This window comes from Ixodes scapularis, unplaced genomic scaffold (assembly GCF_016920785.2).
Source record: "Ixodes scapularis isolate PalLabHiFi unplaced genomic scaffold, ASM1692078v2 ptg000312l_1___fragment_3__unscaffolded, whole genome shotgun sequence".
Classification (NCBI taxonomy): domain Eukaryota; kingdom Metazoa; phylum Arthropoda; class Arachnida; order Ixodida; family Ixodidae; genus Ixodes; species Ixodes scapularis.
The window spans coordinates 647118-660153 of record NW_024609958.1 but is presented as its reverse complement, the minus strand read 5'-3'; the positions used below and the strand labels follow the sequence as shown (position 1 = coordinate 660153).

Here is a 13036-nt window from a genome sequence, read left to right as displayed (position 1 = left end):
GACAAGAGAGGGGGAAAAGGTTCTTTCAAAAGCGAAGGTCAAACAGACGACCGGTTTTGGCGGTTCCTGGGGGCGCGGTCAAGGACATTAGGGGAGGGGGGCGGTCACTTTCTTTATGTAAAATGGAATGATACCTAAACATGAACACATTGGAATGGGCGTTGATTCGCGCCACCTAGCCAAGGGAGCTGCATACAACGCAGCTCTGACATCACTTCCCAAAAGTGGCGAAAATTTTCTTTTGCTTTCTCCGCTGATTTCTTCAAAAACCACATCTATTTCAACGTCCCTAAAGACGTCGCGCGTAAGTTTGTAACTTCTTAACCGCGTGGCTGACAGCGAAGGAGATTTGCGATGCTGGCGGAGGGCACGCAGCCAATATTTTTTCGGTAGTATAATGTGAAAGGCTTGAACTATAACCGCCACTGTATCTGTTTTCGAATATTTACTCGCTACAACTCTAGAGCGAGCGTCTGTCACCTTGGCGCTCGAAAATCTGCTTATGCTCAGTGTTGGCCCCTTTTTGCTGTCACGTGACATTGCTCGGCAAAGCTGCTCGAGTGCTCACACGAAAGATTTTGAGCACAACCCATATGGGCCCGGTCTCGTGCGAGTTGGTTGGTTGCTTTTGGAATTTACTCGCAGGCTCTCGCTCACTGCGCCCATTAGGTTTTATCCTGAGTGTTTTTCAAAAGCGCCGAGCAGGTAATAAAATTTCGCGGAAAGGACGGGTTGGAACGACGGGCTCTGTACCGGCTGCAGGTGAAGTCACATATTGCCTGTAAAACCGTCGTAAATGACTTCCGTGAGACATCGAACTGCGGAAAGAGTGAACTTGCGCATTTGGTCATGGCGTTGATTGGATGTCATCGAGGTGGAGCATTGTGCTCTTCACTTAGTTCATACCTGAGTCATAGGAGCCGGTAAATGATTCGCATGGAGCATGAGTTTACGAATTTCTCTGGTTTAAAAGGGTATTTCTGAACCGTCAACGGCCAATGCAATTCATTAGGTTACGTCTTTATAATATTACAATGGTGACAACCCAAGTTAAACATGACCATCGGCACGATAGTAGTGGTTTATAGCAAAAATTAAAATGATTTGCACCTCGTGAGGGGCGAAACAAGGAAAGGCACGCGTGCGCGGTTCCTCACCCAGCAGCAAGGCGCTGCAATAGTACTCATCAGTAGCTTCCTTGCAGACATGACCGTAACTGCCATTTGGTTGTACTGTGGGACGGAACGAGGTTGAGAAAGATGCGACTCCGAGATAGGATGACTTGCAGAAGCTGGGCCTGCCTCTCTTGCAAGCTGTAGCCCACGTTTCCTCGTTTGCTAAATTGGTTAGAGGAACCATCAAGCGGCATTAAAGCATTTGCTACGCCGCGTCCTAAAATTACCATAAATTTTCATAAAACCTAATATAAGAATTTGATTTTGATTAAGTGGGCTAGTGTTTGCAGAAATAGAAAGCGAAAGCCTGATCGCCTTTCCCCTTCTACTCACCAGTGAAATAAGGAAGGGCGTGCCCACAGGCGCGTCCGACATGCCCTCTTGCTGAACTACAACGAAACTCGACAAATATACACTAACCGCCGAATTCAGAAACCTCACTCGAACTACATTTAAACTTAAGGGCCCCTTCACTTCCTCGAGGAAGGCGCGAGGGCCGGCGCTGGCCAATCGCGAAGACGCATCCGCCGTCGCGATTGGCCAGCGCCGGCCCTCGTGCCTTCCTCGAGGAAGTGAAGGGGCCCTTAAGTTTGAGTGTAGTTCGAGTGAGGTTTCTGAATTCGGCGGTAAACATAATAAAACAAATTGGGGAGGGGGACACTCAAGCTCCCCTTTAAGGGCGTGACGCGATAGCTTGAACTCGCTTAATTACTGTTTCATTAACTAGTACAACTCTCATTATGCACACACGCACCCCTCGTCATACATCATGCTTCGTTTCGTGCTTAGCGTTCATCGTTGTCAAACCTGCTGGCGTAGTTTTCTATCTCCTTTCTTTCTCTTCTTCTCGCAACTAGCTGGCGGTCTGTAGCTCTGGCTTCAATCCACAGTTGAGACGAAGTGCAGCATTTGGTTCGCACGTGCCCTCGTTGAGCTGGCGGTCTGTAGCTCTGGCTTCAATCCACAGTTGAGACGAAGTGCAGCATTTGGTTCGCACGTGCCCTCGTGCCGAAGAAACGCAGGGCGAAGATATGCGCTGGCGCCACCAGCCTTCCCCATGCCGAACGCTACACACAACATACACTAGACCTGCACTAATAAGCAACCTGACGGACGCTGGCTCTTCCGGTAAACGGGAGCTCTAACTCTATGGCGTTAAAATATCCTTTTACGGAGACCTTCGCTCCCGCCCCCATTTCGAAATCCGCTTCCACATTTCTGTTTTGCTTTCTTTGCAACAGATGGCGCCAATCAACGTGTGTTTTCTGGTTCCGCGGTGTTCCCCTCGGTCGAAATTTTATACGCATGCAAACAACAAGTGAGATCGGTTAGACGTTCTGCTTGAGCAAAATAAAATAAGAATGCGCAGAAACCTGACCTCATCCAAAAGCACCCGCCAAACTCGCGCAGCATGTGCAGATTTATGGGTTACCACGGAGATGCTGTGACCGGGGAAATAGTCTCATATTATTTCGCAACGACGTAATTTTAACGCGATAGCGTTAAGGCTCCCGTTCCGCGGAAAAGCCGGCGCAGTAGTCGCGGTAGTGGTGGTACTTCTGAGCGAAACATTCAGATTGGTCCAAACGTCGAGCCACTGAATCTTTCCAGAGTAGCGCAACTCCCAAGGTTCACGTCGAAACCATGCCGCGGCGCTGCCATCGACTGCTACAAAAAGCCCCTTGTGTGTTAAAAGTAGCGCCATTCATTGTTGTAGAAATGCACGCAGCGCGTGCCCCGCACCGCTTTCGGGAAGAACATGGCGGCTTGATTGCGGCGGCTTTGTCGAAGCCACAATCAAGCCGCCATGCTCTGTATTTCATCTCAACTGAATCTGGGTTGAAGGCAACGATACGGGCCACCAGCTCTAATCACGAACAGCCAGTTGAAAGAAGAAGGGAAACAGAGAAGAAGAAGAAACAAAATCACGCTAGTAGGTTTGGCAACGACCTACGCTCAGCACGAAACAAAGCATACTGTATGATTAGAAGTGTGTGTAACGAGAGATGTACTAATTAATGAACTAGTAATTGAGCGAGTTCACGGTATGCTGTTGTACCCATCAGGCGGAGCTTGAGTGTTTGCCCCCCCCCCCCCCCCCCCACTCTCCTGAAAAATGTCCACGTGGCCGAGCTGGAGAGGAACGGAACGACGGAACTGCGGTTCTACCACCCGATCTACTGTCTGGCTATGAAACGCATGATGACATCCACGGATGAGAGTAATGACGCCACTGTGATAATATTGCGGCAATTAAATTATTCTTTGCGTAATGTGTAAGATATAATTTTCTGCTCATTGTCTCGAACTACTTCAGTGCAATTATTTTTTTAACATTGCTCCTTAGTTTTGCAGCTGCTCTCATTTTCCTAAATTACGACGTCTCTTTCCGGAACCTGTAGAAAGCTCGCGTTTTCTTGTTATGCCAGCTTGCCGAGAGGGGACAGAAAAAAAAAATAGCAGGGCGTAGACGAGGCCCATCCGTGACCTAAGCATCGTACCTTGGAGCAAGGCGACATTGACGTTGCCGGATGGCAAAAGAAGAAAAGAAGACCAGGGCGAAAGCGACAGCACACCTATACAAAAAGATTGAATGTGAAGACAAAGCTTGGAGGCCAGATTCCGCTTGACTTAGGAAAACAACCGGGTTACTGACGCCACGTCGTCTGAGTTAGTACCGGCTGTACAATGCGAGTGACGCGATACCTTTAAGCAGGCTTAGGCTTTCGCCCAAGCCCTTGTTGTGCGAAATTTGGGTGCCCGTCCTCACAATAAAGGCGGATCATCATCGCGACCTTCAGTAGCCGGGGGAGGGGGGACTGCTTTTCATAACGGGGGGGGCGGGCTTAAAGTGCTGTTTTAAAAAGGAGCTGGTGGTTTTTCAACCAAGACGAGGTGAACTTTTTTTTTTTTTGCTTTCTCTCTTTTTCAGATTTCGCTTGACTTAGGAAAACAACCGGGTTATTCGCGCCACGTCGTCTGGTTTAGTACCGGCTGTACAATGCGAGTGGCACGAGACCTATAAGCTGGTTTAGGCTTTCGCCCAATAAGTTAAAATTGTGCGTCCGTCCCCACATCCTTTGACTGGAACCACCTGGCTGCACCCGTAGTCTCCATCATAGATCATGTTCTTTTTAAAAAAACCTTGGAACGCATTTTTTTTTATAATCTTCACTGATTGCATTTTCCTGTGTATCTGTGTCTGTTTTTTTTTTTTTTTTTAACTCATGCAACCACTTCCCCCTATGTAATGCTCACGCCCTGAGGGTAATATAAATAAATAAATAAATAAATAGAAGCGGATCATTGTCGCGACCTCCGGTAGCCTAGAAAGCACTACAGTTTTCGTAAGTGGTGTTTAAAAGATGGACCTGCGGCTTTTTTAACCACAGTGATTTTTTTTTTTTTTTCCCCTTTCTCCCTTTCTCGCGCGTGCTTTTGCTTTCGATCCGCTCTCAACAGCGAGAGGCAGCCGAATGCTATGCGGATCTGCATATCAAAAACTGTTTAATGTTAAGGACTAGAACTTTTATAAGTGGCTTTTGTGTCGTGAAGGTTCTTTCACTCAATTAGCATTTAAAAACTAAAGGAACAAGGAAGAAGAACACCGGTCTGTGTGCCAATAAAGTGAATAAAATGTGCGTAAGTTACTGCTTTGAGTATGTTCATTGATAGTTATTTCATTACAACTCGAAATCAATTACAATGGAATGCAATTACTTGTACTTCTCGGCAGTTTTAGCCTAATCTGATTACATTTGCGATTGTTCGGGGAAAAGGATTAGTAATACAATTTAGCTACTTCAGTGTGCATCCGTCTTGTTCCAACGCGCGAGGCTTGGGTGGCAGATGACATTCGTTTGTACGTGTTTCTTTTTTCTTTTTCCTTTCTAAACCGTTTCGCAGAAACCTGCAATAAAAAGGTTTTGTGATTTTCCTCTACGTTACGAAAAGGTTAACCTCTAGTTTTAGGGAGAAAATAATTTTTCGAAACTATAGAGTAACTTCCTCCAACTTAACATTCTTGCTTAATTTACTATATTACTATATTGCTTGGTCAGGAATGTAATCAGTTTGCTCATGACCTGGGAAAGTAATTTATTTACTGTAATTTCACTACAGTGATGTCATTACAACCATTCCTGATTGCGATTGGTGGATTTTTCTTACACCTGCACTTTTTCCGCGTTAAAGCGGTTGACACAAGTGGGTAGAAGTACGGCCGCTAGCTCCCCAGTTTCTTTTCATTTTCTTTTTTTTAAAAAAAAAGTTTATCCATTTATCCATCCATTCCTTTGCTGCGGGTAGGTAGGCTTGGAACCGGTTGGCGTTTGTCAAGGCTAGGGACAGATTAGTAACAGACAGGCCTATCCTCCGTTTCACTCTAAGCTGGACTAGGCGCCGAGGCTACGGGCCATCAGGTCCAAGCAGGAGCCAGTTGGACAAGTCACGTGCTTGAACAAAACGCGAGCGGGTGACAGGCGGATCGGACGGTGCAGAATGGCTCGTGACTTCTCCCGCTGCCCTCTGGTTGGACCTGACAGCTTGTAGCTTCGGCGGCTAGCCCAGCTTAGGGTGAGACGCTGTATAGGCGGGGGATTTTAAGCCGCTGTGAAGGTTTTTCCCGACTCCCTTGCTGTGTGGCTTTGGAGCTGTGAACTGTGTCCGGAGAGCCTGGTGTAAGGACGTGCCTTCCCTTCCCCTTTTTCTTTTTCCCCTCCCATGCTCATGACCGTGGTTGTTGCTGTTCTGGAGTCAGCAAACCCAGCCGCTTTGGATGGCCTTTCCAGTGTTGTAACTTCTTTTTCTTGCGTTTCACACTCTCTCAAGTTGAAAAAAAAAAAAATCTCCACAGCAAAGTTATAAATGACCTTAATTAAGCAAACGGGGGTTCAGTTCAGTTTGGAAGCAACATGTCGATGAACGTAAGCGCGTGGACGACCGAAGATCTCTGCGCATGGCTGACTGAGAACCAACTAGAAGCAGCGTGCTCTTCGTTTCGAGGTAAGGCTTCCATCGTAGTAATGCGTAATTTCTTCAGAGTATTGCTAAAGGCACATTACCGCTAAAAGGCCCGATATTGATGAACGGAGAACGATTATTAATTAGAAACATCAGCTTTCTGAAATTATTTGTTTCTTAAGCGGTTTTTCGGAAATTGAGCCTCATAATTGAGCCCGATAAAGCACCGAACGCGAGGATATTCCTTGAGCAGCCAGGGGCCTGATTTGGCGGTACTGTGCTCCCGGCATCTGTATTTCTATTGATGACACGTCACGTTGGCTATTCAGTAAAGAAATCATTTCTATTTCAGCTTAACACACCAACATGACTTTAATTTTTCGATGCACGATATGTGACATCGCTAAATTTTCTCTCGGCAAACTGTTGCAGCACCTTTATCTGATACATAGCCAAGCTCCAAACTTTTCCCTTACGTGCCAACTTAACTCATGCACTGCTCATTTCAAAAAGTTTGAATCTTTCCGAAGGCATGTGCATCGAAAACACGGCAATCTCTTGAGCAGTTCGCACTTCAGTAGCACGGCGGTCAATGAGCACGTTGGTGACAATGAACAAAGTCACGAGGGAAACGATCCACCACATGACATCCGTGTAGCTGCTGTGTCCCCCTCAAATTCTGTCATGCATTTTAGGCAGTTATTTGTGGGGTTAAGGGACACCCTTTGTGGCTTCATTTTAAGCATGAAAGAGAAGCATTGTGTTCCGGGTGTCGTTCAGGAGGATGTCACCGAAAACATTCGCACGCTTTTTAACTTTTTTTCGTGTCACTACGTAGCCATACTGAGAAGTCATTTGGCCAAGGTTGGTTTAAACACGGAGGAGGATGATGACTTGAACGAAATCCTGAGTTTGGATGAGTGCTTCGAACACGCCCTTGAGGCAGTCAGCAGTGAGCATAAGCTGACAACGTACTGCAAACGCAAGTACGACTTAGTTGAGCCTATAGAGTGTCACCTTGATAGCGCTGATGGTGAGAAAAGAGTTTATCACTACATCCCGGTCTTGAAAGTAATAGAGGCTGAGCTAAAAAAAGGTGACGTAATGTCGGCTCTCTTGACCAGTAACGCGCGACGGGAAAACAGGGAGTGCATGACAGACTATTGCGATGGAAGCCTTTTCCAGAGGCACGAGCTCTTCGCAAGTGGAGAATTTTCCTTGCGTCTCCACTTCTACACTGACGAATTTACGGTAGTGAACCCGCTTGGCTCGAGAAAGAGCGAGTACAAAATTGCGGCGTTCTACTTCGTTATTGGCAACCTACCTGCGCAGTATCATTCCCAAATGAAGCACATTCATTTGGCTATGCTCTTCAAGCACAGCCATTTGAAGAATCACAGTTATGGGGAAGTTTTAAAACCTTTAGTTTCAGACTTAAAAAAGCTTGAACATGGGATTCAGGTTAACACTGCTGTAGGAGCGTTAACAGTGCGGGCAGCGGTTGCATGTGTCTGCATGGATAATCTTTCAGCGCATCAGTTCGGCGGATTTTCGACAAGTTTTAGAGTGGGAAGAATTTGTCGGTATTGCATGGCCACCTCTGAAACTATGATTGAAACAGATGTTTCGACGTTCAAATTAAGGACACTCGATATTCATGAAATTCACCTGCAAGCCGCAAAGGCGGATCCTGAACTTAGCAAAGTGTACGGTGTCACTCGCGAATGCCCGTTCTCGGAACTCAAGTTTTTCGACGTGACAGTCGCTTGCCCTCCTGATCTGATGCATGACTTGCTGGAAGGCATTGTACCCCGCGTGATCAAGCTTGCGCTAAAAAAGCTAATTGATGAACGCCACTTTACACTGGAGTTCTTGAACAAACGAATCAAGTCTTTTAATTACGGGTTTTCCGACAGCACTGACAAGCCCGTGCCTATACCAAAACAAAGCTTGAGTAAAAGGGGATTAATTCCTGGCAAAGCTGTCCAGAAAATGTCGTTGCTGACATTCCTACCACTGCTTATCGGCCACAAAGTGCCAAAAGGTAACCAAACCTGGAAAATGTTCCTTCACCTCCGCTGTGTAACGGATATTGTTTTCGCTCCATCAATTGAAAGGTCATGGGTGCCATACCTTGAGCATCTAATCAAAACCTTTTTGGACAGCTTTCTGGAGATATTCCCAGGTCATTTTCATGCAAAAATGCATTACCTCGTCCATTACCCGCGCTTCATTACCTTGTACGGGCCGCTGAGGCACGTCTGGTGCATGAGGTTTGAATCGAAACACCAGTATTTTAAAGGAATCGCCCGAATAACTCGTAATTTTGTCAACGTTACTCTGACGTTGTCAAAAAGGTACCAGATGCGGCAGTGCTACGAGCGCCTAAGTAGCCTAGACGTAGGCTATGTACCCATGGCAGCCGCTAAGGAAGCGGCTTTCATGACTTTGCCAACGTCGCTGCAGGAAAGCGTCAAAGCCTATTTCGACACCGAGTTCGATGAGCAGGAAATTATGGTCGAAGTCAAGGCGCTTAAGAAAGGTTCCGTAATGTACAAAGTGGGACTGCTGTATCCTGTAGCTCTCTTACACGCAGAAGAGATCCCGCTCTTCTTTGAGATTGAAAGGATCATAAACGTGAGGGGCCTGTAGATGTCATGTGGTAAGCTCTTGAGGCCCACACATTTCCTGGAACATGAGCACGCGTATGTCGTCAAAGAGACAAGCGACTGGCACTCGTGCCAACCTGGATCGGAGATTGATCACACACCTTTGAACAAATATGCAAATTCGAAAGGTGACATCACGGTTTTTCTGAAGTATCGCATCTCCGGAAACAAATGCTAAGCCTGACCAGCTCGTGCTCTCTCTTCCCTCGGAAGTGCGCGTTCTTATCTCCTGCTGTCGCCAGAATAGCTAGATCGGTAATCGGTAACGCAGTCCCTGCTCTCCCGGCAGCTTTGGTTAAAATCCGCACCGCGGGAAGGGAGGACGGCAAGCGGGGTGTGGGGAAGTTCGGGGGTAAAGTGACAAACCAGCCACCTGACCTCTCAGTATAAATAATAATCGAAGCGTTCTTGACACCTAGTGCTAACGTGTCCATTTCCTTGGCTTTGCATCAGATAACGTGCTCGACGGCGAGGAGTTATTCAATTTAACTGACGACATGATAAAGACACTGTTCCCGACCATGAAGAGCCAGCTTCGTTTCATCAGAGCAAGGAAAGATCTGCGCGAGGAAAGGCAGGAGGAGATTAAAAAATGTTCTCTATAGCAGCTCGCCCAAACCTGGCATGACCATTGTACATGTCATTGCGTATTTCGTAGCTCGGCAAACGCTGCGGAACCGGAAGCTCTCCCGCTCATCGTGGAACTGGGATCCACACAAGATCCGCCAACAGATACATGGCCTTCTGTTTATAAGTTGCCGCCATTTCCTCCTGCTCTTCAAAGGGGCCTGGTTGAAAAAGACAGGAGCCTTTTCAAGCCCGGACAGTCAAGGCTTCGTACAATGCTTGTCCGCGCTCTCGCAGAGGATATTACGAAATACTCACTGTAAGTTAGAAAGCAATAATATATTCGAACAGAGCATTTCTACTAGAAAACGCATGGTTATCCTACAGTGTATTTTTAACTCCTTTTGAATCGCTAACCAAAGCTTATCTCGAATCACCTTCATTTGCTCACGTGATAATTTTTTTGCTGCTTGTATCACATACGCAATGAGGGCATTCGCTCTTCAATTATTATACCCTTCTCTTTGTAACAGGTACCCAAGTAAGACGCAGTATAGTGACGTTTTCGCTACACTTGGAGCAAGGTATCCGTTTCTGAAGGACAAGGACACAGGTAGATGCGTAAGTGTCCGTGTTGAGATCAAATGAAATAGTTTATTTGAAATTGACCATTCGATAAAGAAATTGTTGTCTGCTTTAGTGTTTCCAGTGTTTGCTAAGAGTGCACGTTGCTCTCATTAAATTAGGAGCCTGTTCAGCAAATAATTCGCGTGAAGCCTTCCTATTATTCTGCTATTCCCTTATCGATTACACAGATGATGCAGGAACAAAGGTTACGGACTATACGCGAAAAATTTTCTGCATTTTTTAGGACTTTCTTTTAGTGCAAGTTCTAGCTTATAAAATATGTTCCAGCTGAAACATATTTTAAGCTAGAACTGAACACAGCTTTGAAACATAAAATATGTTTCAAAGCTGTGTTCAGTCTGTTGAAAGCCTACAAGCTTGAACGGTGTCTGCAGCTAACAAATTATGCTTTCTTCTAGGGCTCCATTTCTTCTAACAAATGGGAGGACGAGGCCAGCATCCGTCACCACATCGCCGTAATGAAAGAAGAGACAGCGAAAGTGGCTGCGGACATGGATCTGATTCGAGACCGCATGAAGCGGACGTTCAAAACACGGCAAGATCTTATTCTGCTTGAAACTGGCGTGCGCACAGTCATCGAGGAATTTCCAGCGGTCACGCTGCCTGGCATGGTAAGTCGACATGCTGCAAGCGTTTTTACGGAAGCTTTCCACCGGCGTCTTTGTTCAGTTGTGAGGGTGCAGTCCAGAGGGTGAGATATAGCTGAAGGGAGATTTACATGCTACACCACAGCGCGGCATGCGGTCTTCCCCAGAGGAAGACGGACAAGCTTGACCTGAGTCAAATACCTTGCAATTTTTACGTTTCCTTAAATTTTAGTCATAAGCTTGCATGAAGTTTGTTGAACCTCCGCGCCTTTGTTCTTAGCTTTCACATAGAACATAATATCGGCCGTCGGAAAACTCTCCTTAGCAAAACCAAGACGCAGATAACTCAAGTAAAGCACAAGTATGAGAGAATAGGATATTGATATACACGGAGATCAAAAGCGTTACATACTTTTTAAAAACTAGGCGCTGTGACGTACGCGAAGTCCACATCTATACATAGCTTATGCAGCCACAGCGAAAATCAGTGCGATAACAATTGTCACATATAAGGGGACAGGGAATTAACTAAAATCAACTAATGAGCTTTTTACTGGCTACACTAAGCGGACTGGAACCTTAAAGGGGGGGTGCAACGATTTTATGATTAACAGAATTATCATCTCGTAATTTTTACGTTGTTTATTGTGTCCAGGAGGATAGAGAAAACACATCCTTCATTAAAAATGTCACGCTTCCGCTGTATAATCGCAAAACAAAAGCCGAGCTTTTTCCCCCACCTACAGCCCCAAGCGGCAGCCGAAGGAACTACGGCGAAAAGATTACGTGACCTCGCGCGGCTCTAAGCTGCAGCCTAACGCCCGCTAATGTCAGCAGAGAGAGGGAGAGGAAGCGTCCTCCGAGATAGCACACGGGAGCCTACACGACACTCCGAAAGACGTCACTCGGAGTGCGACCAGGTGTGACCCTGAAGACTGGGAGTGAGTTGAGGGGTGCCCGAAATGCCAATATTTATCTTTTTTTTACGCAACAACTAGGACGCGTAGGCAAAATCGGATTTCTGTTCTTTACTTCAGAAGTGTCAAAGGGCAACTTCTACAATTTTCTGACAGAAGTCCGAAAATCGTTGCACCCCCCCTTTAAAGAGGCGATTATATTGCTACGCGGTTCCCTTTCAAAGGATTCTCCTAGCACGCCCGTGTTCCGAGATGACCACGAGGCACAGAGCTCTTACCCGGTGTGACGCACCCGCTGCGCATGGTATCTCGTCTAACAACAAGGCAGAGTACCAAGCGAGGCTGATTAATTTTTTCCTTTTCATTCTTGGGAACAGTTATTGGCTGTGGTTCTTACCCCTCCTCGCTATAAGACAAGCCTCTCCACACAACTGCGTTACACCGGAAATGAGCTTTGCGCCGAACCCCATGGTCTTGCGTGCATAAATATATTAATTTTGTTGAAAATCTGGGATATCTCGGAGCACGGGTGGGCTAGAAGAATCTTTCCAAACGGAACTATTTATGAATCTGACAGCCTTTTCACTTTTCACTAAAGTTGTCACTTTAAAGCGTGTCCGTTTACTGCGGCCACTAGAACAGTTAATTAGTTGATTTTAGGGAATTAGGCAATCTAGGCTGACAATTATCATCACCTCGGTCGCATAACTTGTGTGTGGAGGTGGATTTCACGTACTTCTCAGTGCTTTATTTTATAAGGTCACCTCACATAAAATTCATTCCTTGATGTAAGAGGGTATTTATTACAGCTCTAATTTTGGAAACCCGTGGCACGTGTAACGGGACAGTCACTACTCACTACTCTTAATTTACAGCTATTGCAGGACGCTAAATTGGCGTTTGGTAAGGACTTCCTGGAGGATATGAGGACAAAGATGAAAACATTCGAGGTGTCCACCCTACTATTCCTCAAGGGAAAAAATTCCCCCCTGGACTTCCAGGAGCTTATCGAAGGTATAATTTCCATATCTGACATTGTTAGAACCTCTGCGAGTGGAGTTTTACGTACTAAAGCACCATTGTGCAGCATTAATGCACTATTTCATACATCAGTTGCCACGTTTATCCCCACAGCGCATAAAGAGGAAGAGTGATACATAATAATGATCACACTTTATTGTCTTTATCAAGGTACACACCTGTAAAATATCTGTTCTCATAGTTAACGCGACTTTGGCACACGGGCTAATAGCAAAGGATACAGCGTTTTGAGCTGGTTCATTTTTATAGTTATTATATACTTCAAGTAAGTTTCAATAGAGGTGGGAATACGTTTTCCGAGAAAATAAAGTGGAGGCAGTTGGTGGGAACTACTTTCGCTTTAGTATGGCTTTATTTTCCTATTTACTAGTAGCTGCTATTCCCCTAAAGAGAGTAATAAAACATTCTGCTGGTGTATCTGGGGTGGTTTCAGAGCGCTTTATTCTTGCAATTTTTGTTCACATGCAAGC

General features: G+C 45.9%; 1 protein-coding gene across 1 annotated transcript; it reads left to right on the top strand.

Annotated features, from left to right (window-relative positions):
* The first annotated feature begins 6881 nt into the window (after nucleotides 1-6881).
* LOC120850890 lies at nucleotides 6882-8789 on the top strand. Its single transcript, XM_040223580.1, has one exon. The coding sequence runs from the start codon at nucleotides 6882-6884 to the stop codon at nucleotides 8787-8789; it is 1908 nt and encodes a 635-aa protein (XP_040079514.1).
* Nucleotides 8790-13036: the final 4247 nt, after the last annotated feature.

Coding starts and splice junctions, on each gene's coding strand:
- LOC120850890 (XM_040223580.1), top strand. CDS start 6,882: ATGAAAGAGAAGCATTGTGTTCCGGGTGTCGTTCAGGAGGATGTCACC.